Source organism: Sturnira hondurensis, unplaced genomic scaffold (genome assembly GCF_014824575.4).
Source record: "Sturnira hondurensis isolate 20B ecotype Veracruz unplaced genomic scaffold, ASM1482457v3 Scaffold0008761, whole genome shotgun sequence".
Taxonomy (NCBI): Eukaryota; Metazoa; Chordata; class Mammalia; order Chiroptera; family Phyllostomidae; genus Sturnira; species Sturnira hondurensis.
Window position 1 is genome coordinate 234337 of NW_028081392.1, and position 25969 is coordinate 260305.

The 25969-nt window shown below is 47.8% G+C and overlaps 2 protein-coding genes across 3 annotated transcripts in view; one reads left to right on the plus strand and one right to left on the minus strand.

Moving 5' to 3' along the window:
* EIF4EBP2 (eukaryotic translation initiation factor 4E binding protein 2) overlaps positions 1-15085 on the plus strand; it is a 28518-nt gene extending 13433 nt beyond the window's left edge. For both annotated transcript variants that reach the window (XM_037055808.1, XM_037055807.1), the window contains 2 exons: positions 7639-7824; positions 8733-15085. In XM_037055808.1, the coding sequence (XP_036911703.1) occupies positions 7639-7824; positions 8733-8764 (218 nt within the window). In that variant the 3' untranslated portion in view covers positions 8765-15085. The remainder of the gene's footprint in view (positions 1-7638; positions 7825-8732) is intronic.
* Positions 15086-18551: 3466 nt separating this feature from the next.
* Positions 18552-25183, minus strand: NODAL (nodal growth differentiation factor). Its single transcript, XM_037055796.1, has 3 exons — positions 24991-25183; positions 20273-20970; positions 18552-18704 (listed from the first exon to the last, which is right to left on the minus strand). The coding sequence occupies exons 1-3, from the start codon at positions 25181-25183 to the stop codon at positions 18552-18554; spliced, it is 1044 nt and encodes a 347-aa protein (XP_036911691.1).
* Between the last annotated feature and the right edge of the window lie 786 nt (positions 25184-25969).

Sequence of the window (25969 nt, forward strand, 5' to 3'; positions counted from 1 at the left end):
CATGAAGTCAGGAGGACACACACATGACAGGCAGTTTGGAAGAAAAGTGGATCCTGGGAGGTCTTTGCTTCAGAAAATATGTCTCTGTGCGAATGTGTGTAAGAGAAACTGAGTATTTTAGGTTTTTTAATTGGTTGTCTTGGAATTTGTGCAATTTCACAGTAAAAACAATGTTTAACAAAGGAAATAAAGGGTTTTTTTCCTGGCACTTTATTCATAGTTGAGTCTTAATGTTTTTCTTTGAATAGTTTAGGTTTTTTGAATGTCATATGCTTCCGAATTACACCATAAACTCTTTAGTCACTAACAGGTTGACTCCCCTTTTATTGCTAACTATCTGCTACAGTTGTTTTTAATTTGCAGTGATCTAAAATTCAAACACATAAAATACCTTGCTTTTGTAATCATATTTTCCCTGGCTGTATTTGAGACCATTAGTGGCATCATTTAAGACTAGTTCTTCAGGTTGTCTTCCTTTCTAAATTGTTTACTTTTTTTGCATTCAAATTCATGTATCCTAGGAATCCACTAAAAAGATTATTAGAAGAACTTGAGTGAATTTAGCAAGGTTATAGTGTAAAAGATTGGTGTACAGAAATTGAATTGCATTTCTACATACTTGCAATGAACAATCCAAAAATGAAATCAGGAAAAACAATTCCATTTGTATTAGCATAAAAACAATAAAACACGTGGGAGCAAATTTAACCAAAAAAGCTCAAAACTTAAACTATGGGAACTGTAAAGCATTGCTAAAAAAAAGACCTAAATAAACAGAAAGACATTCCATGTCAATGGATCCGATGATTTAATATTGTTAGCATAGTAAAAGTTTCCAAATTTATCTATACATTTAGCACAATCCCCATGAAAATCCCACCTGACTTCTTTGCTGAAGTTCACAGGCTGACTCAAAAATTCATGTGGAGTGTTTAGAGACCTAAAATAGCCCCAAAAATCTCGAAAAGAAAAACAAAGTTGGAGTATTCACACTTCCTTATTTCAAAAGTTACTACAAATCAAGACAGTGTGGAATCAGGTACTGTCATAAAGATAGACATAATAGAGGAATGGCAGACTGAAAATAAGCCCTCACAATTATGGCCAGTTGATCTGTGACAAGGATGCCAAGACAATTAAATGTGGGGGGGCGGAGGAGTCTTTTCAACAAATGATACTGGTGCGGTTGGATATCCACATGCAAAAACTGAAGCTGGAGCCCTGGCCAGGTGGCTCAGTTGGTTAGAACGTTGTCCTGTGCACCAAAAGGTTGCAAGTTCAATTCCTGGTCAAGACAGGTACCTTAGGTGGTGGGTTAAATCCCCGGCCAGGGTGCTTACAGGAGGCAAGGGATTGATGTTTCCAGCTCACATCTATGTCTCTCTCTCTCCCTACCTCTTCCTGTCTCTAAAATCAATAAACATATCCTCTGGTGAGGATTAAAAAAAATTTTGAAGCTGGACCCCCATGGCTGGAAGACTTAAGTGTAAAAGCTAAAACAATAAAACTTTTAGAAGAAAATGGGCATAAATCTTTATGACCTTGGTTAGGCAATAGTTTCTTAGAAATGACACCAAAAGTTCAAGCAACAAAAGAAAAGACGTAAATTGAACATCAAAATTAAAAACTTTTGCCCTTCAGAGAACACAGTCACTGAAAAGTGAAAAGATAACCCACAAAATAGGAGAAAATATTTGCAAATTATATATGAATAAGGGACTTGTACTCATTATATATAAAGAACTCGTAACTGTGGTAAATAGACAGCCTGTTAAAAAAAAATGGGTAAAGGATCTGAATAGACATTTCTTCAAAGAAGATATGTGTTGGAATGGCCAATACATTTATGAAAAGATGTTCAAGACCATTAGCCATCAGGGAAATGCAAATAAAATTAAACCATCATGAGATAACTACCTCACACCCACTAGAATGGCTGTGATAAAAAAAGGTGTCGGCTATAATGTGTAGGAATTGGAACCTTCACACACTACTGTTAAAAATGTAAAATGGCCCTGGCTGGTGTGGCTCAGTGGATTGAGTGCTGGCCTATGTACCAAAGGCTCGCCAGTTGGATTCCCAGTCAGGGCACATGCCTGGGTTGCCAGCCAGGTCCCCAGTGCGTGGTGTGGGGGAGGCAACCACACAGTGATGTTTCCTTCCCTCTCTTTCTCCCTCCCTTCCTCCTCTCTACAACTAAGTAAATAAAATCTTTTTTAAAAGATGTAAAATGTCTGGTCACTTGGAAAACAATCTGGTAGTTCCTCAAAATGTTAAAAACAGTTACCATATGATCCAACAATTCTACGATTAGGTATATGAGTAATATCCAAAAGAAATTAAAATATACAGGGTGGGACAAAAGGAGGTTTACAGTTGTGAGTACACAAAGCAGTTTATTTTTGTTATTTATTATTGTATTTTTTAAAATGTTTTAAAGATTTTATTTTATTTTTTATTTTTTAGAGAGGGGAAGGGAGAGAGAAACATCAGTGTGTGGTTGCCTTTTGTGAACCCCATACTGGGGACCTGGCTGGCAACCCAGGCATGTGTCCTGACTGGGTATCGAACAGGCAACCCCTTGATTTGCAGCCTGGCACTCAACCACTGAGCCACACCAGCCAGGGCTTCTGTTGTATTTTTTATGTAAACCTACTTTTCCCTACCCTGTACATCTACACAAAAACTCGTACATGAATGTTTGTTAGCAGCGTTATTCAAAGTGGAAACAACCCAGATGTCTATCAACGATTAATCGATAGAATGTGACATATACCTACAATGGAATATTTGGCAATAAAAAAGAAACGAAGTACTGATAAGTGCTAAACATGTATGAACCTTGAAAATATTATGCAAGTGAAAGAGGCAGTCATAAAGACCGTATTATATGATTCCATTTATGTGAAATGTCCATCCAGCATAGGGAAATCTAGAGACAGAAAACAGATCAGTGGGTACCTAGGGCTGGAAGAGGTTGGAGGAAAAGGAGAAGGGACTGCTAAATGTGTGTGGGTTATCTCTGTTGATGACAGTGTTCTAAAATTGACTATGGTAATGGTTGTACAATTCTGTAGATACACTAAAAACTTGAATTCTACACTCTAAATGGATTGTATCTCAAGAAACCTGTAAAAAAGTACTTTATCACCTCTGTAGTCATAGAAGTTCTTTAAAGTTTCTCTTCTACTACTTCACACATATATAGTTCTATTACTTACTTCCTACTTATTTCAATTAGTTTTTTTTTAAATCCTCACCATAGGACATTGTTTGTTTGTTTGTTCGTTTAGAGAGGAAGGGAGGTGGAGCGAGAGAGAGTGAAACATTGGTTGCCTCCTGCATGCAACCCAACCGGGGATCAAACCTGCCACCTTTTGGTGTACGGGACACGCCACAACCAAGGTAGCCTCCTGGTCAGGGCCCACTTACACTTTTTTTAATGCATATGTTATTGCTAAGTGTAATTTAGAAATAGAAAGCTTACTTTTCTCCTGTACGTTTTTCCACCACTCGTCTCCAGTTTCCAAGCTCGGTGTATTGCAGAAATGAGAATAATCTTGTTCTGACTTGCAAGTTGAATGTTACAGCATTTCACAGTGAAAACTCACTTTTTTGAAACCTAAGAGTAATATCCAAAGTGGGGGGGGGGGCGGGTAATAACAGATGTGCAAAGTCCATCCGCTAACGCTCCTTCTCTGTTCATTGGAAACCCATCAGGCCCCTGTTCACTCTTATTTTACATATTCTTCTAAAAAGCATTTCTAAACCCAACAGATGAGGAGTTTTAAGTTTCAATGGGTGAATGGTGTACCATGGATAGAATCAAGCCCTCCCCATTCATATCTTAAAGCCCTAGCCCCAAGGTGAGGGTATTTGGAGTAGGGGCTTTTGAGAGGTAATAAGGTTTAGAATGGGTCTTGAGGGTGGAGCCCTCCTGATGGGATTACTGTTCCTGTAAAATGAGACACTGGAGAGTTTACTCCCCGCCTCGGTGAAAACACGGTGAGAAAGTGGCTGTCTGTGAGCCCACAGGGGAACTCTCAGCAGAAACAGTTAATGCTGGCACCTTGGATCTTGGATTGCTCAAGAACTGTAAGAGAATACCTGTGTGTTTCTTTTTAAGCTGTGCTGTCTGTGCATTTTGCTATGGCAGCCCACACTGAGGCATGGGGGAAAGGCAGTTCTTAGCCTAAGAGTGAGGGAGGAGACAAACTATGGAGGGAGGGGTACAGGCACAAGCCTGGCAAACTGAATTCTGTACAATGTAAGAAAAATAAATGGCATCAATTAAATGGGCCCTGAGACTTTCTAAGTGGCAACATAGTATAAAAAAATGATTTTCTGACCTGGCTGGTACGGCTCAGTCCAAGCCTTTGAACCAAAGGGTTGCTGGTCTGAGTCCCAGCGAGGACACATGCCTGGGTTGCAGGCCAGGTCCCCAGTAGGGGGTGTGTGAGAGGCAACCACACATTGATGTTTCTCTCCCTCTTTTTCCCTCCCTTACCCTCTCTAAAAGTAAATAAATAAAATCTTTTTAAAAATGATTTTCAAAAGAATAGCCTGATTCATCAAGAAAGTGTTGAATAGTTTTCTATTTAAGGTAGTAAAACATTTTAAATCCATATTAGAAATTTTTTTATCCAAAATACTTAGAACTATTCACTTTTTGAAAGTTGAACTGTTCTCTGCCATCTAAAATGACTCGTGATTTCCAGATGCCTTTTTGAGCTGTTACAAATCTTATTTTTCAAAGCAAAGAGGGTGGAGATAAATTTCTAAGTTCCCTGTGTTAAAATTATATTTGAAATAGGTGACAAGACTTATGTCTTCTTTAAGTAAGGAACGAATGACCTCCAGCTTTTCTAAGTGTTCTTGCAGGTTGGAGGGAGGCATGCAGAACCGTTCTCTTGCAGTAGGGGTTCTGGTCCGTCACAAGTGGAGTGGGGGCCTATGTGTTTCTAACAGTCAAAATAGGAAGCTAATTCTAGCCACTCTCAGAAGACCTAGAGATGTCTTTTGTGAAGTTTCATCTTTTCCTATATCCTTTAGCCTTATAGGCGAAAGACGCCCCACTGACAGCAGTTAGAGCTGTTAGCCTGGTCTGCGCCATGCTGTCCTGTCCTTCAGAGATCAGCATCTCTACCAGCATCTTCTTTACTGCCAAAGTTTGTGATGCTCCTTTAGTATTCGGAAATAAATTTCTCTAATATAACCTACCTATTCACATAATTTTAAAAATTGTACATTTCTCTGTCATGGAAGAAGAAATACAAAAATTAAGTAACTTATAAAATGTGTAGAAAACCAAAAACACCCTGGATCACGTCCCTTCACCTGATCTTGAAAAGTGGTGTTTTAGGGCAGATTGGTGGTCTGTGTTATGTAACCTGCCTGCCACACCTGTGCTTGTTTACCCTGTTATTTATGTTGAGTGGTATACCCTTCCATCCCTTTCACTTCAGACAGCTCACTCCCACTCTCGGAGATCATCGTGACTGAGGTGCACGGGAAAGAGGGCTGGGCTGGGACTCAGGAGACCTCAGGGTCAGTTCCGATTGTACCCTGGTTAGCTTCGTGACCTTGATTCAGTCACTTTTCTGAGTCTCAGCATCATCCACCAAAGTGATCTCTATTGCCCCTTCCATCGCTGTCTTTCTAATTCTTTCATATTTCATCTAGTCTCAAAGTACGGTTACTAGGGTTTGGGAAGAAGGCTGAAGCTGGGTTCTTGATTTTGAGGAACACTGCAAGACTGGGGAACTTGAAAAAATATTAATTTCCTGATTCTAATGCCAAGGATTTGAATTCAACATGAATGTTTTCAACAAGCATCCCTGTTGATGCCCATGCAGATGTCTGCGAAAATGCTGTCTGGGTAGGTTCTAAATATGGTACCATGTTTTTCTTAGTTTATTGTAGAGAGGGTGAGAGCCAAATATTTTATTTGTACATCTTATAAACTATAAATATAATTGTGTGTAGTGTAGTTACAATAGAATCAGACAGTAAAAAAGAAAGTTGATAACCTTTGGAGTTTTGTTTCAAAGTCTTAAAAGGTTTTTAGATTCCCATCTGAATCTGAAACTTAGTGATTCTTTCCTGGGATGGATTTGCAGTATTAGTGAGAAGAGAGTGTGTTTAGTGCTTAACTTTGATTGTTAAAGCAAGGCTGGTAGAGGGTAGGGTCTCTGTTGGCCATTTCCTCACCTAGTTTGACACTTTTCCATCTCGTCAAAAGGAAATTATTTACTGGCATTTGCATAAAGTCAGGCACCACTGCAGCTGTTAATCCCAAGGAAATTATTGCGTTTGTAGCTCATTTCCCAACTGTTTATTTAATGTTGGTATTATTTATTTAGATTAATATTCATTTCCTTTCTTTCTAGGGAAAACCTCAGAGTTTTCATTCCTGTGGTAGTAAATGTCTTGCTTTTTTCCACTTGCTATTCACATTTCAGCTAGATTAGCTGGCTGTTGTGCTTGTTCTTCTGTTTCCTGGGATGTGGCTGTCACCTGTTATTTGAGGAAATCTGCCTGATCCAGACTCTCCTTGTTATAGTATGACAGGATTCTTTCTTTTTACTTGGGAATCTAAAAGCATTGATCGGCAAGTAATATTTGCATTCTGCCTCTTTTAACTATGTAACTTTGTACACAATTTTATTTTCATTGTCTTTAGCCTAAACCTTTAAATCAGGTTTTTCTTCCCTGGATTTAGCCTAGTATGAGCAAGATGCCGTCACATGACTACCTCCCTTTGTTATTTGGCCTGGGATGGCTAGCACGCTGATCTGCCCCTCCCTCCCTCCTCCCCTGTTCCACAGGCACCACCTCATGGTCCCCACGTTCTTTCCTCCTGTACTTACTGTAGTCCTAGAGTCGGCAGCAGGGCTCCAGGCATCCACTGCATGAGGCCATCATCAAGAATCTCTAAATTGTCACTTAGTTTTTTGTCTCGTTTGTAGCCATTAGTACCTTGGGAAGACCAGGAAAGAAGAAACAGGCAGCAGCAATTTTTCTTCACTGTTTATCAGGTCAAGTGCACTCCAGAACTGTTACAAAATATTCTGGTAGCACTTACTGGTAAGCAGACCCCTTTGTAAAATAGGAGACTAGCTGCCAGTTTCATGTTCTAGGACAGCTCTGTCTGGGACTGTCTGGGAAGAACGTCGATCTCAGTGCCTTTTAACCTAAAGGTGGCTCTCAACTTCAAACTTTGTTGGAGATCTGCTTAATGATTACGACCTGCATCAGACATAAACAGCCCTGGCCCTGGCATAAGGAACGCACAGTCTTTAGAGGGGCAAACAGATAAATCTCCGTCCTGCAGTAGGTAATGTGCGTTGAGTAAGACAGGGGAAGAATGATTTTCTAGAGCTGTGTAAAGGAAACGATGTTGGGGCTGCGGCTTGAAGGATAAGCAGGGAGTTGCCCCAGGAGGAAACTCCTGGGGAAGGAGAGGAGGAAAAGGTGTTTCAGATGGCAGAGGGGCCAGGGCGGTCAGGGCCCGCCCTTTTTCTTGAACTGTAGAATCCTTAAGGGTTAGAATTAAATGGGACTTAAAATAAATTCCTGGTAGTATTATATGTTGATAACCCCTTAATTTGTTTGAAACTTTCCAACGATGTTTTCCAGGAACCCGGATCATTTACGATCGGAAGTTTCTGTTGGATCGTCGCAATTCTCCCATGGCTCAGACTCCGCCCTGCCACCTGCCCAACATCCCAGGGGTCACCAGCCCTGGCACCTTAATTGAAGACTCCAAAGTAGAAGTAAACAATTTGAACAACTTGAACAATCATGACAGAAAGCATGCAGTTGGTAAGAGAATGCCGGAATTGGGAACCAAGAAGGTAGCCCCAGAAATTTGAATGTCAGTCAGTAGTAGGTTGAAAAATGCTGGTGCTTCAGTTATAACCAATGTTCAGTCATATATCTCTAAGGCCCCCCCTTCCTCCCCAGTCCCCTCCCCAGTGTTAATTGAAATGTTCTGGAAACCCTAAGTTTAAATCATACTCAGATTTCATCTAGTGAGTGCAAAGGAAAAACCCCAAATCAGGGAATGGTAAGTTCAAAGATGACTCCTTGAACTTAGGCTTTATGGGACTGGAGAGAACACATACCAAAACCCCAGAACAATTCGGTAGTCCCGTTTTCATCATTTTTATGGTGTGGAGGAAAGCAGTCTGTATTTCCCGTTTTCTAGGGTTGCCCACAATATTTAAGTAGCCCCTGCACACGCACATTTAGTAATGAGTCCTCATGCAGGAGAGGGAGGTGGAAACAACAGCCAGCCCCCGGAGTCCACCGCGATTGCACTCCCTGACCCACGTACATGAGTCGGCATTCTACTCAAATTCCAAATGAATTTTGAATGGACAATTTGTCGATTCACAGCAGGGCCAAAGTGCGTGGCCTCCAGTGGAGTGTGCCGACGTGATAGACGGCATCCCCTGGAGCTCCTGCTTCGCCAGCTCTCGGAGAAGGGGACGCTGAGAAAGTTTTCATCCTGTTTTCAAATGTTCCTTCCCATTGGAGACTTAAAAGTTGTTCTTTCTTTCTTCCCCCAGATTAAAAAAAAACAGCCAAAGTAAAGCAGGATAATTGTTTTAAGGTAGCAGAAAATGGGACAGTTTGAATTAATTTTTTACCCTCATACAGAAGAATGACAATTGAAGCTGTTTGCTTTTCCTTTTTGTGTAAAACTTCTTCCTTTTCACTCTGACCAGGGGATGATGCTCAGTTTGAGATGGACATCTGACTGTCCTCAAGAGTCAGAAGAGCAGCAGCAACACTGATACCGTGTAAACCTGATGTGGCCAATAGGATTAACAGCGAAAGCACAGAAGAGGCAGCACCAGCGGTCCCCATTGCAGTCTCCACCTCCTTCCTCTGGGTGCCAAATGATGCGAAGATGAGCTTCATCTGACCATTTCCTCTCCCTGTTTCCCCTCCCCAGTTAGATTAGGTGGAAGGCCCATGGCATGTTTCTGTAGAACTAAGCCGCTCACAAAGGAAAAGAGTTGAATTCTGGCTTCCCTAAGTCGTTTTCGTACTGAGAAACACACTGCCCCCCGACGCCCGAAAAAAAATTTTTTTAAATCCCAAATGAAATATTGACCTACCAACAAATGCCAGCAGGGAAGTCTGGGTTCAGCGTTGTTTGTGTTCTTACCCTGTGTTTCTCCTCCCTGTCTCCAGCCCACGGTTCGGTTCGGTGCTACGAGAGTCTGGGTTTGGGGTCTTCAAAACGAGAGGGAACTGAACCAGAAGGGAGGTACTTTCCCTCCCACCCGAGGTGACTGTCCTCGGCCAGCACAGGTTGAGCAACTCTTGGTAGCACTGCCCTGTGGCTGTTTGGGGGTCTGCTCCCCTCCCTCTGCTGTCCTCGGTATTATAGTTCATCTTCCCACTCCTTTCCTTAGCACTTGTGTACAAAAGATTTTAAGCCCTCTGCGCGAGAAGGGTGTTGTCGATAACCAGCTGTTCTTTCCTCTGCTTCCATCATGTTGCTTGCCGACCTGGTGTGCTCTGAGCGTCCAGGTGATTTCGCTGCTCCCAGAGCAGGTCCGTACCAGGTGACAGGTGTTTTGGATGAGGCCTGATCTGGTATCCTGAAGACCATACTTAAGAATGATTTTGGAAGAGCACTGACCCATTTTAGTAACTAGTCTCAGTGGTCATTGTTTTTCAATCCAGTGAATATTGTAAATTTTATCTCAGGTTGCAGTTTTTTCTATTTCGAGTTTAGAAAAGAACTGACCTTTTTTCCTTTGTGGACCTGCTTTATTTGGCTGCTGAGGTAGATAAGCATGGGCTTCAAAATGTGTTCCTCCCCATTTTCTTGCCTTTCCCGTTGTATTCGAATCTTTCCTTTCTTTCCCTTCCTCCCTCCCTCCTTCCCTTCCTCCTCTTTCCTTCCTCTTTCTCTGCCAGGCCATTTTTCAAATATACATCAAAGATACCTCACGTGTTGGTATCTGATAATATCTGTCGCTTCTCTTATCTGAGGAGTGACATTTTATTTTTTAAAATGACTACAGACCTATTTTTAGATGTTTTCAGTACAATTTTGAACAGCAACTTTTTTATCACATCTTCCAGTGTCAGGAAGGTGAGAAATGTCTGTAGGCGAGTCTGCTGCCCCATTCCACCAGCCTTTGTCTCCTGTGAGCTCTCTCCTCCTTCTGGTTTGGGGTGTGCGTGTTTGGCATTTGTAGCAGGTGGTTTGTACAGCTGGACTGTTCTGCCTTGTCGTGGGTTGTACGTAAACACCTCCTTTCCCCCACCCTGTGCTCTGCCATTCCCTGCTCCCCCACCCCTGCCTGACTGCTGACTGGCACGGTAATCCCCGGAACTGACCCCCTGCTCAGAGAGACTAACCCTCTGTCCCCCATAGAAAGACAAGTGGCTTCTGATGTCCTGGGAATTTGGATTTGGTGCCCTGAACCCTTGTATTAAGAGATCACAACTCAGGGTGAGAGTAATGGGCCAATTGGCTAAGAAAGAAAGCTGTTTTTCTTTTGAACTATGAAAAGATTCTGTTTGCAAATACATTTTAGACGAGAGAGAGGGTGTCAGAGGGTGTTCTGTGTTCTGCTATGATGTGAATAGTTCAGAGTAAGACCTTTTGTGGTGGTTGATGTCTCTCAGGAATAAGCTGGATCTCCAAAGTTTTGGAGATTCTTTCAGCCTCAAAAATTAATGATCAGAAAAGTACATTATGTTTATTTGTTTACTGTATCCCTATTCTGATTATTCTTAAACTCCAAAGTTTGCTTTACATTCTCTTGGAAAATCTCAAATGGCACTGTAATTTGCATAAGAAGCTTGCTCGGGACCTCTTTGTCCCCTGGAAGTGTGATGCTTTAGGAATGAAGCTTTTCGTTCTTCATCCCCTTAGCCTTGGCCTCCTGTGGACTCTGACCCTGCAGCCAGTCGGCCCGTCAGTTCTCCGGAGTCGGCCCGTCAGTGGGCCGGAGTAAAGATGAGGCCCTTCCTCATCTTTACTGTGGCACACAAAAGCTCAGCTTCCTCACCAGACAGTGGGAATGGAATTAAAACATGACGGCATGAATAGGATTTAGACACCATTTTTTCTTTTTTGGCCATCTTGAGCAATCTGCATGTGGCCGCCTGATCAGAAGCTAAGTTTCTAGTACTCTTGGGAGTACCAGCTGTATGGTACAGCAGCAGCCCAATCCCTTCACCTTCTGTGCAAGGACTTACTTATTTCTCGGTGCACTTCTTTCTGGAGGCCATTTCTCCCAGAAATACTTGGACTTTGTACGTTGGTGTTTTAAGGATGATTTCACAAGGCAACAGATAAAGTTTCAGCAGATGACCCCTTTGGCCATGCCTCAGAATTATTTTCAGGGCAAGCCAGAATCCAGTAGGTGGTTTACTTCCGGATGTTTGGAAGGAAACTGAGGTAAAGCCCCCAATGAATTGTCTATCCTGGCTTTTTCTTGGGGAGGAAACCCCTTAGGGTACCATTTGAGTGAGATGGTTCTTAAAATCTTAGCGAGCGTTTGTATTTTTCTTTTTATGAAGAAACCATGTTTCTGTATTTCAGGGGACAGTACATCTTAAGACAAATGACATCTTCCTCCAAATTCCAGCAGGACACATGCATTGTCATGGTTCTGCCTTTTTTATAGTGTGGCTTCCTGAGGTCACCACTTCTTCATTCTGTTTAAATAACTACCACATTCTCAAGGGCACAGTTGTAGGGAAACTGGCTTGTAGGTATTGGGCTTCCAAGCCTAGAGTTTTGTCTTTCCAACTCTGATATCTATTGCTATGTAACTACCCCCAAACTTACAGTCTCAAAAGAGCAAATATCATCTATCAGTTTCTGTGGGTTAGGAATTCAGCAGCAGCTTGGCATCCTGGTTCTGGCATAGCAGTCTCAAAGTTGCAGTCAAGATATTGGCGGGGACTGCAGTCAGTCCCCTTCTAAGTTCTCTCGGTGTGGTTGTTGGCAGGAAGCCTCAGTTTCTCCCCATGTGGGTCTCTGTGTAGGGCATTGTGAGTGTCCACACACCATGGCAGCTGGCTTCCCCTGAGTGAGTGATGGGGGGGCGGGGGTGAGGGGGAATTTGCAATGCCTTTTATTGACAGGCTGAAAGCACACACCTTTACTTCCTTATTCTGTTCCTTAGAAGCAAGCCACTAAGCCCAGCCTGCACTCAAGGGCAGAATTAGACCCCACCTACTGAATGGAGCAGTATCAAAGACTTTGTGGATACCACTTCATCCCTAAGAGGATGAAACCAAGCCAATGGTGGTGGGGGTTAGGTTTAAACTTGATGACGTATTGAGAGATATGTTGCTACTGGAAACAGTTCTCGAAGCTGTGTGTCACCAAACTGGGATGGAAGATAGACTTTCCTGAAAGCTCCTTGCTAATTTTGAGAGGAGTGGCTGGATATGGCAGTTCCCAGGACATAATACCTGTACACTGGCCTGACTGCCAGTAGCCCATAGATGCTGCTTTGTAAGCTCTAGCCTTGGCGTCTCTAAGACTCAGTACCACTTACTTGCTATCCCTCCCGGCCAGGAATTGACAAAGGGATCTGGATCCTTGCATCTGATCCACTAAAGCTGACGTAATCGAAGTCAGGGTAGCCCAGCAAAGGGCTCAAACCTGAATTAGATGTTGAGTTACTGAGCTGAAGAGAAGCCATACAGAAACTCGTCTTGAGTAGATTTACATTCTGCCTCTTCGCCGCACTTTCTTATCTGTAGCCCTGTTTGCTTTAGAGTTCAGATTCAGGGTGAAAGAGGTGGCAGCATCTGGACCACATCTGCCAGAGTCGATGCTTGACACCCATATTTTGGCTGCCCCAGCCAAAACCGGCTTGGGTCAGATTTCACCCGAGAAACTACTTGTCAGAGTGGGGAACACCTGGGAATTAGAAATGTCTGTGCTTCATTGTTAAGTCCAGTGTACAGGGTAACTCTGAGCACCCTCTTTGTCCACCTGGGCTTCCTGATGGACGTGGGTTTTTAGGAAACCCAGTCCTGTCTTCACCCTTGAGAGAGACTTGTCAGGTCAGCACGTTCTCAGCGAGTGTCCGCTGCGTGTCTGTGGCTCCCACACCCAACCAGGTTTGTAGGGATGTCAGACATCTCAACGTGTAGGTCCTTGTGTGGATTTGCTCTGCCTCCCACCAGCACATTCTTATCTGTAGCCCTGCTTGCTTTAGAGTAGACTTGAATAAAACATCTCTACTGAGGCAGCTATGAGAAAAAGCTGTTTCTTCCAGAAGTAAGGAACTCATCCTTAAAGCACCTTCAAATGAGTCTTGCTTTTCCTCCCGAGTGTAAGGCAGAGTCGACATAGATGGTGTTTTATTTTTGCCATTCAGTTACCAGCTCTTTGGGATTGTTAGTACTTACCTTCCCAGTTCAGACATTTTCATTAGGATGCAGCCTGCTAAATTGTGTAGGTTTCACCCCCAGAGCCCAGCACTCAGCCAGAATGTATTGGGCGCCTGCCTGACTCAACACCGTTAGTGTAAGGGGCTCGTTGTATCGACAGCAATATCGCAGAAACCGCCTTTTTCCCTTCTCCCATCTTGGATCCTCAGTCGGGGTATTGAGTGTCGTGGCTGCTCAAGCCAAGCCCTCAGCCCTTTGCAGTTTCCTTTGAAGAGGAGGTCCAGTGCCTTTATGTGAGTCAGAGCTTCCCCCTGGGGCGTGTTTCTGGCCCACACGCATACAGGCAGCTATTTCTTAATCTGCGAAACCCAATCAGCCGCCGTGACCTGTGGCATGGGGCACTCGTTGTTTTAAAGGAGCATCGTTTCTTTGGGAGGGCAGTTTCTGTCGCCTGGGCAGGGGACGTGGGGACCACACATACTACTACACTGCCCCTCCAAGTTCTTTACCTCGGCTTTTAATGAAAGAAATCCTGTTCTGAGGCATTGGGTCTCAGGTCTTTAGAATGCCTCTACCCCGAGGGCATTTCCAGACCCAGTAATGACTTTCCAGTTTAGTATTGGAGTTTCCTTGAGGCTAGGTCACAAAAAACGTTTTACTGAAGCCTAAAGATGATGGATGCACATTTTTCCAATCATTCATGTCACCTTTCTCACACTCCAGACTTCTATTTCCATTTCTGTGGGTTAGTCCTGGCTGTTGATGCCTTTTGGCAAAGCTTAGATTCAGGAGAAGCCTTTCAAGGCCCAGTGTGGATGGTCGGCGGTTTCTCTGCTGAACCTCTGCGTGCGTCCCTTGCAGACCACACTGTGTGGGTGGGTGCCTGGCGGAAAATACTCTCCAGACGAAAACATTCTGGGGGGTACTTGAACCCTAACCCTGCTTCCTTAAAATCAGTGAGAGGTGCCACAATGCCCAATAATCATTTGACCACTTCAAAATTTGCAAAGGGAGCTCTTGTCAGTTCTTCAAACCAGAATTCCTAGACACTTAAAAATTAGAGAATTCTGTGAATCTAGCACAGAATATTCATTTTTGCCCCACTATAATCCTTTCCGTCTTAATTGGAAAAGGGGCAGGAGGCAAAAACCCAGTCCCAGCCAAGGGTAATTTTCCCTTGAAACACGGAGAGTAGGGAGGGACCCTATGGAGACAAGGGGCGACTGTTCAGGTGAGCCAGTGCGGGTCCTGCACCTGAGGGTGACAAGACCCTGCTACCCAGGGGTAAACCTTAGAGAACGTGGCTTGGAGGGTCCTGTGGACACTCGTATATTCAGTTGTCCATTTTAATCATCTTTAAAATATTTTGTGTTAAAAAATGCCCTTGGTCTTAGCAACAGCAGTGGCCCAGTTCCAGCCATTCTGAATGGAAAAGCGGAGACTGCCAGTTCTTTCTTCCATCTTCCCTTCACCCCAGCCCCTCCCATCCACTGCTCTGCCCTGGGTGGATGGCAGAGGGCACCATGGAGCCCCGAGGCAGTCCTGTGTGATTCTGTGACTAGTTGTTTGGGGTTTTTTGTTTATTTTGTTTTTGTCTGTCCTTCCAGACCAGCGGGTGTTTGGAAATTAGGGGAAAAAATTAATTCTCACCCATGGTTGCTGTTACAGTCAAATCAATAAAGATCTTGAATATTAACTTGGTGTTCTATGTAATTCTCTTAAATAACAGGTAAAGTCCTGTTGGTTTCACATTGAGTCTTGGCCGGTGAGGAGGTGGGCGAGAGCAGTTGGCCACTCCAGGTGTCCACTCGACACTTGGGGAGCAATGACTGTCCCCTGAGCCCTATGTATGCAAGAAGGTGATGTGTCCCCTCAGAAACTTGGAGGTGAAGGTGTATATGCTGGGGCTGGGTGGACGAGAAAACCGGGTGCCAGGCTTGAAGCCCTACTAGCTTTTCCTGAGGAGGGCTGCAGCTGCCTCTCGGGAGCACTTGTTAGAAATCCATCATATCTGATGACTTAAACCAGGCTGTGCTGCGTGCACCTCAGATTCCTTGCTATTATTAATCCAGTGAGGCTCACATATTAGTATTGAGAACAAGAATTCTATCCTTTCGTGGTTTAAATGCAGTAAACAGAAGTTCACAGAATAAAACAGGACTTGAGAAGCATTCTATCGGGACAGCCTGTCCCGTCGAGACAGGAAGTGTACAGACGGGTAACAGGCTGGTCCCAGCTCTGCCACGAAGTAGCCGCATCCTTGCCGTCCTTGCCGATGGGAGCCTCTCAGCCTTCTTTCCTAGGTGGTTGCAAAGCTCCGGTAAGATCGTGGAAAGCATTTAGCCCAGTGCCTTGTCCATTGAGTTCATTCAAGGGCTCAAGCACAGCTCAGCTGGTGTGACCCCAGAGCTTGGTCAGCTGGATCGCCCTTTCCCTGAGTGTGAGTTTGGGAGTGAAGCAGGCTTGCGGACGGTAGCCCTCATCTGGTGGTGGGACCTCCAGAGGACTGAAGAATCTCGGAAAGATGGGGTTGAATAATTTTGAAAGCACTTTGATACGTCCTTTACTCTGCCCCAAAGGCAAACAGGATATTAAGCTCAAAGACAACTTCGGACAGAGGGGTAATGATTTTGCTGCTAATAAAAGGGGGGCTTTACAAGATTGATTGAAACCCTGAGGGTGCTGTGAGTAACAACTGCCTCCCAACTGCTCTATGTCCTATTTCTGTTCCTTCGTTTTCCCATTTCTCCATTCCTTCCTACTGCCGGGCTACCACACGCTTCCCCAGCCAGGGAGAGTAATGCACACTTCTCCCATTTACCTACTGACTTGGCACTGCTGTAGAAACAATGGAAGACCTTTGCCTTCAGAGCAAGGTCAAATTATGGGTACCTCTGACAAATTCAAAGAGTTCCCTTGGCACTCCCCCCACCCCCCCAGGGCAGGACTATTCTCAGAGGTGATACTTCCTCTGACTTACAAAGCATTTACCAGCAGTGAGTCCAGACCATGGAGCTGCCCTGCTTGGTTTGTCCCCAAATCCCTCCACCAGGCAGCAGAATGCCCCTGCTGCTGACTCCGACCTGAACTTTCAGCAGGGGTCAGTCAAGTAGAATTTCACTGCTGGGTAGGAGGCAATGCCTTGTCTGAGGTTTGTCCTCTGTCAGAGCTGCTGACTGACTCCCACGAGCTGTAGCCACAGATAGCTTGGCCTTTCACTGTCCTGGCCCCAACCATAGAACTATTCAGCACCTACTTAATAAAGATGCCCTGAAACCCTGGGATGGGATTTTCTCTCCCAAGAAATTCAGTTTGGTAGTGAAATTGGGATTCACATCCGATTCCAAAGGCTACAGCTTTGAGGCAAAGCTAGGGGGCAAAGACCTCTAGAAATGATTCAGAATGAAGTCCCTGGGCCTCCAGAGACCAGAGCCACTCCTGGCTGTGTGGTCAGGCCATTAGGGTTCTCTGGGGCCTCATTTAGGAAAGAGGGTAGGACAAGAGCTGACCTCCCCAGGCCTCCCCAGCTGCACTGTTTTCTGAGTCAGATGCAGAATCCTGTCGTGATCCTGAATTGTAGTTGGGGCAGGTCTATTTCCACTCCCCAAAGTGAGCAGCTGGATCGGTTTTGTTTTGCAGAATCAGAGCATTGCGGTTTCTCAGGCCCAGGACTCGCTCCAGCCTCGCCAACCCACCTGGGCAACCAAGGCTGCAGTCGAATCATGTCTAAACTCAGCAGGTGTCCTCACTCGATTGATATCATGTTCCAAGGGCTGGATGGAGCACAAGTCAATGGGCTTCTTGGGAAAGTGGGGGCAGATTTACTGTAGATTCACATTCCCTACAAAATGGTCCCTTAGTCCTGGCATATACACCATATATACACACACACAGTGTGTGTGTAAATAAAACCTCTCTCCAGTTTTGGCAACGCTGATACAAACACAGACTTGCCTTTAGGGTCTTTTCAGCCAGAAGACAAAGCCTTGTGTGTTTGATGGGAGAGCCTCCTACAAGAGAACTCATGTCCCTTTTGCTGTGCTGCTATGAGGAACTTGAAGTTAAACCAGTCTTAGGACCCTGAGCAGCAAAAGCTGGTAAAGAGTCAGATAAAGGGTGGGGTGGGACTAGGCTGGCAGGCTTGGTAGGGAGATGGGGGTAAAGCCCAGAGGGCAATCTGACCAAAAGCTCACAGCTCTTCTGAGCCTGCCAGCGGACATTCCACGGAATGAATTCAGGTCCACCCACTTTCGTGTCTCGGGATGAGGCTGCGCAGCGACTCACCTGAGGGATAAGGGTCACACAGCTTTTCAGTGGTGGAGCTGTGACCTTAACTCAAATCTGCCACGCAGGGCAGGGCCTTCACCCCTGCGGACCAGAAGCTGAGGGGTCTCATGCACAGTAAGCTCTAAGAGAGGGAGGTAAACCGTCGCCACGCTTACAAGGCTCAGACGGTGTCTGCCAAAGCAGACCGACCTGAGGGTGTCTCAAAGGTGTCTCGAGGGTGTCTTCTGTAGTCCAGTGTGGCCCATTTTCCTGGAGGCGTTCCTGCCTCTCCAAAGGCACCAGCTGGCCTAGAAGGACCAGACAATGGCTTTATTGTTTGTATGACTCATTAGCAGAGACCAGGGAGCCTGGACAAGGCCGACAGAGCATGCCTGGCCATCCAGAAGGGTGTGGGGCCCCTCACCCAGCCCGAGGCAGCGAGAGGCCCGGACTTGTCCATTTAACACAGCCATGCTTAATCTTTTGGGGTGGGGACAAAGACCACTTTCTAGAATACATAAAAGTTATAGACAACCTTATCCCACCTCAAAAATACATATATGCCCCAACTTTTGCATACAATTTACGGAGGTTCACAGGTTTAAAAAAGGTAAGGAACTCTCACATTAGTGCTTTTACTCGATACTGTTCAGTAAAGAGAAAACCCAGCAAGGCTGCTTCACAGGCATCCTGCTCCCTCTCCCGACGGCCTCCGTGTGCAGCCAGACTCCACGGGGCCCTCATGTACAGGCTGGGCAGCCCTTCCTCCTCTGGTCTGGTGGACAGAGCAGCTTTCCCCCTTTATTTCTCCTCTTTGGATCAGATGGTTATCGTGTCTTCAGGAGCTTCCCAACCTTCCAGGGTACAGGCAAAGCCAGCACCGCTCCAGGACCTCCTCAAAGGCACCCGCATTCTTCCACAATCATGTCTCTGTGATGGTCCAGGAGGACCCTGCCGTTGTCCACATACAGCATGCTCAGAGGCCTGGTCTTTACGGGGGCACAGCAGGTGGAGGGGACTCGGTGGGGCTGGTACCGCTTCAGCAGACTCTGTGAAAGGGACGAGAGGGAGGGTCAGTCCGTACCCCAAGGGCCAGGTCAGAATAGTGTCATTTCTGGGTAAAGGGTAAAAGATAGAGTCTTAATCACTTATTGGGTGTAAACATAGAAGAAAGTTGTTTTTAAAAATAATCAGCCTGCCAATTCATCATTAAGTCTAACTTCTAAATAACTTTCTTTTTTTTAAGCATCTTTTAAACAGAAGATCCTAAAAGCTGTTTCTGGGGAGAACAGCAGCTAAATTATACGTTCTCCTGTTGTTACAGTCTAGAGTGAATAGCAGTTTTAAAAATATTCCAAGAAACGGCTGGTTTAGTTCCAAGAACATGGGCAGAAGATAGCGATGTGGACATTCTTGCAGGATCTTCTTCGTTGCCCAGAGAAGTGCAAACAGAGTCAACAGGAGAGAAGGCAACGACCCCTCAGCGTTCCAGAACGGGGCTCTGTCCCTGTGACCCAGTGACATCTTTTCAGGCTGGAGTTGGCCACCGGGACTGTCTGGGTCTCCGTGGTTCCCTCTGGTCTGTTGGTTGGAAGAGGTTCACGAGGGCCTTTGCCCAGGCCAGGTTCCCTGAGGGGCTGCCCTCCCCCCGCCCAGCGCATAGTCAGCTCACATGATCCCCAGAGCCTCTGAACCCTGCCCGAGGCAGGGCATGGAGGAGGCACTGTAGGTCCAAGAGGTTCTCAGTCTAGGCTTCTTGGAGCAAATAAACACATGGTGTCCCTTACAGCCTTGGAGAGCAGGGCAGGGCCGCCTGCAACATCAGGGCCGATACACGAGCCTCTGTTCTCTAGTTTCTCCATCTCCTCCTTCCATTCCTCTCCCTCCACCACCTTCTAGAACTTAGACTGATTGGTGGCACCTGGTGGTAGCCTGTGGCCTTTCTAACTATTTTAGCCAGCAAAAGTACAGCAGCTAGAATAGTATTATCTCAACTACAGCCTCATAAATGTGGCCCCCATTGCATCAGTGAATCTCAGGCTTCTAGTAACAATAACATCAAACATGCCTGTTATCTGCCAACTACTGTACATGCAGTATACATAGCATCTCATTTAACCCTGTGACTTCCCTATGAAATACAGCACTGCTATCCCCATTTCACAGGTGGAGAAACTGGGGATCAGAGAGAGTAAACATGTTGATCAATACTGCACAGCTAACAAGTAGGAATCAGACCCAGGCCTCTCTATTTCTAGACTCCAGATGCTGAACTTCCTTTCCTTGAATGTCAGGGCTGGGGAGGAGGTAAAACCCTCTAGTCTATACCCTCCACCCCTAATTTTATGAAAGACAAGGACAAAGTCCCAGGAAAGCAATGTGTTCAAGGCTACCCAGGGGGGCACAACTGCATGGAGGCTTTCTGAGGATGTCATCATTGGTCATCTCCATATCCCTAGGCCCGGGCACCTGGCCTGGCACCTGGAAGGTGTCTGAATAACTGTGCAGGAGTGAACACAGCCATTTAGTAGCAAGGCTGGAGTCCTGTGCCCCGATCTGTCAGTACAGCCCCTTCTCCCCTGGACTGCCAGCCCTCCCCCAGACATTTGCACCACACCTGGATGTACGCATGGTTCGTCGGATGGAACTCCTCCCCCACAGGGTTAGGACACTCGCCCTCGCAGCGATAGGCATTGTACTGCTTGGGGTAGATGATCCAGGCACCCCATCCAATCAGGTTGAAGTCCACCTGGAACTTGACCTTCCGACACAGTTGGCTTCTGTCAGGCAGAGGATGCCGCGGGTGCCTCCTGCCCCTCTCCCGGAAGAGCTGTCCCTCCTGGGCCCTCCAGGAGCTCTCAGCTTCCCGCAGCAAGGTGGGGCCGCCCAGCCTCCTCTGCTCAGGAGAGAGGTTGGAGTAGAGCAGGAGGAGCACACTGGTGACAGGTGGCGTGGGAGGCCGCTGCCAGCACTCTCGAGCCAAACTGGACATCTGCTCCTTCAGCTCCCCGGGGTGCTTCAGCCACTTGGAGAGTGGCCTGGTCACCTCCAGGACCATGCTGCCCGAGGAAAAGGTAACCTGGGACAGAGTGACAGAGAACAGTTCCATCCGAAGACGTTCCAGACAGCTGGCTGGGTCCTGATCTGCCTCCAGCTTTGGCTGATGGAAAATCTCAATGGAGAGCGGGACATCAGGGGAAAGGTCCACAGGGCTGGACAGCTGCAGCCGGAGCTCAGCCCACTCCAAATCCTCTTTTTGGCTCAGGAAGGAGAAGTCAAAAGCAAAGGTCCAGTTCTGCCCATCCACCTCCACATCTGGGGGGAGAAAACACAGGAAGGGAGCAGGGTAAGTGGGGTCCTGCAGTCTTGGTGGGCAGAACAACAACCACAGCTCCCGTCTGAGCTCTTACCTCCTACGAATCACCTCCCTTAATCCTCTCCTTCACCCTGTGATTTGGGAATGTTACTGAACCCATTTAGATGAGGACAATTGAGGCTCAGAATTTAAATTACCTGCTTAAGGTTTTGTTCTTGGCAGGTGGCAGAGCCAATTATGAACCTCAATTTGCCTAGCTGAAAAGCCCAAACTCCAAATCACTGTTCTGCTGCTCTCCTTCAATATCTCTGAAGCCAGAGAACAGTTGGTAAAAATTGGACGAATTTGTCTCCCCTCTCCTCTACACTCACACACACACACACACATACACACACACACACATGGCCTAAGGCCATGCCCTGAGCTTTCAACCTAAACCCTTGCCCTGGTGCAAGTCACCTTCCCAGGCCCCGTTTTCTCATTTGAAGAGTGGCCAGTTTCACAGGCACGATGAAGTTGGTGTGCAAGTCACGGAAAGGCTGGGAGCTCCTAGGGAGGCCCAGGCAGCAGAAACCAAACCCTGGCTACCCTCTTCCTGGCCCGTTCCTCAGGATGGAGGCAGCAACTGCAGAGGGTTTTGGCAACCTGGGCTTCTCAAGGCATTCTAAGCTTGACTTTGCACTGACCTAGCACTTTCCACCCAGTGGTTTCTCCTCTGGACCTGCAGGGCGCTCACCCTCTCCTGCCCCAGGTCACCCACACACCCAGGGCAGACTCAGCAAAGGCACACACACACAGCCCTGTTCCCCTCACCCAAGGCAACTAAGCCTGAGACGGATGCAAAGGAGCCTGAAGCACATTCCACTTATTTTAGTCCTGGATGAATTCATTCTGATGTCTGGGAATGGCATGGAGTTATAAATTTTCAGGTCACCTAACAGTGATCTTTAACTTTTTCCAGCCCAATTTCTTCTTCTTTTTAATGGGAATGCCTTACTCAGATCTGCATTATCAGACCCAGGGAAATTAAGAGGTTTGAGGGTTTATTGCTGAATGAAAGTCAAGTGTTATTCATTAGAAACAAAAACAGTAGCCCTTTCTACATAGATCCTAAATCTATGATTTAAGTCCTTCTGGACAGACCACGTAACAGTTTGTTTTATTGTCTCGCAGGGCATGTTGGGTCACAGTAAGTGAATTCCTCTGGGAAATCCAGCCTGCATTAGAAGGGGCAATTCCTAGGCTCAGCCTCTGGCAGTTTCTCCTGGCCACTCCCTAGCTGTTCCTTCTCACTTTATTTCCACTTCCCTCCTCATTAGCACCTGCAGGGGGCAATAACCGGCCCCAGACTGGCAGCTCTCCCCAGAGGTGCGGGGAGGAGGGTGACATTACCTGCTGCCCATTGGAGCACCACTTGGCCACCTGGGGATTAGGTGGGACATGCAGCAACTCCCGTTCACACGCACCAGGAGTTAACATATTATCTCAAGTCTCAAGTATCCACAAATGGCCTTTTACAGGAAGGGTTTCCAGCCAGTGGTTCAGAGCAGGGCCCTGTTGTCTCCAGTGATGGTTTGAATTCTGCCATTTGCTGTTTCGCAGTGGGCTGGTTACTAGCTGAGAGTTTCTTGGGCCTCAGTTTCCCTCTTTGTAAATGGGAAGTGGGGACAGCATCCACCGCCACTGTGTCGAGATGTGTGTGAAGAGCTTACAGAACACAGCCACCAGAGTGGGACGTACATGGGCCACCATCAACCAGAGTTAGAAATGAAGGTAGAGCACCTGGCTGGTGTAGCTCAATGGATTGGGCCTGTGAACCAGAGGATCTCGGTTCGATTCCCAGTCAGGGCACATGCCTGGGTTGCAGGCCAGTTCCCAGGAGGGGACGCAAGAGAGGCAACCATCAATACATTGATGTTTCTTTCCCTCTCTCCTTCCCCTCTAAAGATAAATAAAAGGGACCTGGATGGGGGCACAAAGCCCTGTTACGGTCAAAGCCATGATACGGTGATGGGCAGTGTGTGTGGAGGGAAGGCAGGGGAATGACTCTTTCCTGCTGGAAGAGTCTAGGGCCCCACAACCCTACCCCTGCCAAGGGCCCCCTGTGACACAGCCCTGACAGGTTTTCCTGGATCTGGCTCTGGGGTTCATCTTAGAATAGGGGTGCTAATCTTTTCAGAGGTCACTGATGCTTGAGGAGAGCCAAGAAAGCTCTCCCTGGGGGGAAACCGTACCTCCCACTTAAACAATAAATGTGATTGTGGCTGCTCCCGTGCCAAGTGTTTTATAAACACTGCGTCCTTTAACCTTCCCCTCCTGCACCCCCATTCTGCAGATGAGCTGACTGTCCCAGGTGGAAGTGGTCAAACAGCGACAATGTAGATGGGAGGCCACGGTGCACCCCATGCTAGGGCAGCCTCAAGTCAACCCAGAAAAGAAAGGAGCGGCTTAGCACGTGCCTCGTGCCTCGTCAGCCTCCCTCCAGGCCAGCTGTTCTTGCTGCTTTCACAAAGTGAAGCTAATTCACAAGAGTGTGAATGCCCTTGAGACCACTGGACAGTTGAAAACGGGTAAAATGGTGGATTTTTGTTATGTATATGATTTGCCATACACACACAAATAAGGCAGAAAGAAAGCCAACTCCCTGTTTTACAAAAGAGGCAACTAGAGAAATCAACTGAAGTTTCAGGGACACAAAGGGAATTGGAAAGCAGGGCTTGGAGGTCAGAAACCTAGTTCTCCAGTCCCAGACCGACCAGTCTACCTTGGGAACTCTCCGGGGAAAAAGAACTGGGGAAGTGCATCGCGCTTTGCACAGCCGCCCCATCCCCAACACCCTTCCCCCACCCCCCGCAGCTTTCTGGTAGAGGAGCCAAGCGCTTTCGAATTGCTCCTCTCCCCGGGGCGTCCCTAGTCTGGCTGGTCCCCGATGACCCTTCCGGAGAGGGTCACGAGCCGTCTGACCTGAGTCTAGGCAGGCCAGGGACCTAGGACCCCCCACCCACAGACCACAAGGGCCGGCGGGTGGCAGTCAGATCAGATTGTCGGATGTGGATTTCGCCTGCGCCCAGGGGAGGGGCCGTCTAGCCCCGGCAGCGGCCGGAGGCGCGGGGCGGCAGGGCTCCCCCTCACCAGTCCAGGATGTGGATTGCGCGGGGTAAGGGGACCTCGCGGGAAGGGCTACCTCTGCACGACGCCCACATGCCCGCCGCGCCCGGTGCCCAGACATGCTCTCCCGTCCCGGAGGGCGAAAATCCCAGGTCACCATGGTCACTGACTCCCCCGGGCCCCCTCCAAATCTGGGCCCTGAGCCCGGCGTAACCCGGGACACTGACACCTCCCTAGCCTGGCCTCGAGTACTCAGACTTGCCTCAATTCTCGACTTTGGGGTGTCCCATCTCTAACCCCAGATCTCTGATGCCTGGGGTTCCGCGCTCGAGACCCGGTTTGAAGACTGCTCTCCTCCTGAGACGCTCAGCGCCAGACCCGGATCCCTGGTCCCCCTCACTCGCGAAAAGCAAAAAAAAAAAAAGGTGACAAGACAAAACCACTGTAGCAATTCTAACGACCCAGACTTACGAGGTTTTTCTGTGCTTTGTCACTACAGATTTATGAGGGAGGTACTGTTACTCCTAGCCCACAGGTGCGCAAGCTGACACGCCCCCAAAACCACGTGATCTAACGAAACCCCGCAGACAGAAAGAGGCACAATCAGGCTCCCCCTTGCCGCGCCGCGCTTACCCCCACGACCCGGGACCCCGAGGTCTCAGTCCGTGATACACCCGGGGCACCGCGATCCCGTCACCAGTCAACCCTTCGCCCGAACCAATGCCGGCGTCGCGACAACCCCAGACCCAGACCCCGACCCCCGACGCGCCCTCCGAGCTCGTGGGCGCGATCTCAACCGCGGCGTCCCCCCACGGATCCGCAGCCCCCAGCGGGCTCCCGCGCCCTTCCGGGGCCGGAGGTAGGATGGGACCCGAGGCGCTCCAGGGCGCTTAGCGGAGTGGGCAGCCTACCTTGCGCCTGCAAGCTGCGGATGATGTCCGCCCGGGGCGGGTCGCGGTAGAGGCTCAGCATGTACGCCAGAGGGGACGGCGATGAGGGTTGCCCCCTCGAACGTAGGGGTTCGGGGGCTTCTGTAGCGGCGCCCGCCTGGAGGAGGGCCCACCAGATGTGCAGAAGGAGGAAGTGGAACCGGTGGGCGTGCATGGTGGGCTGGCCGAGCCTGAAAGCGGCGCCTCTGTCCTTATATCCTGGGCCTTCCTAGCCGCCCAGCCCCGCCTTCCTCCTTGGGGTAAGATCATATACATGCCGCCCCCCCCCCCCCATTCTGGGAGATGTCCCCGAGAGAGACCCCCTACCCGGGGCGGGCGGGGCCTAAGCCTGGTAGGGAGGAGACCCACACTGCCCCCGGAGGAGCCTAAAGGTTCAGGCACCCTCTAGTTTGTCAGGTTTGGGCACCTGGCCCTCCTAGGTCTTAGTTCCGACATGGCGCAGGCTTGTAGCTTGCACCCAGGTCGGAGCTGTGGCTTCCTTACTCTACCTTCACCTGGGATCCCTGCCCTTTCCTGTCTGTCCCTGCAGCCTCCAAATGTATGTCTGGCGCAACAAGGAGCACGCAGCGGGTGGCTACCAGAGAAGGCATGGGCCCACACTGGCCTGTGATGTTTCAGCCTAGCCTGGTCAGCGTGGCCTTCCTGGAAAGTGTCCAGAAGGGCCTCCTGGAGCACCCCTGGCTTTACCTGGTGGGCTCGGGAGGTAAAGGTCCAGCCTCGGGGAGAATACTGGGTACTCAGAGTTGTGGGAACAAAGGTGAGCTCCAGACCAGGGCCCACGGGGTCCTACTTCAAATATCAGGTTGGTCTTCTGGGGAAGGCAGAGGTCAGAAGTGACCAGGATTGCCTCATGAAGGCCAGACTTTTTCCTTAGAAAAGGGAAGTGGTCAGCAGAAGCCAGAACCCAGAGCATAGCTGACAGATGATGCCAAGCCCCCAC

What these genes read in the sequence shown, in the direction of transcription:
- NODAL (XM_037055796.1), bottom strand. Translation starts at nt 25,183, where the DNA reads ATGCACGCCCACCGGTTCCACTTCCTCCTTCTGCACATCTGGTGGGCC. An exon ending in CCGCAGCTTGCAGGCGCAAG is followed by an intron (nt 20,971 to 24,990) that starts GTAGGCTGCCCA and finishes TTCTCCCCCCAG; the next exon opens with ATGTGGAGGTGGATGGGCAG. An exon ending in CGAACCATGCGTACATCCAG is followed by an intron (nt 18,705 to 20,272) that starts GTGTGGTGCAAA and finishes TCCCTTTCACAG; the next exon opens with AGTCTGCTGAAGCGGTACCA.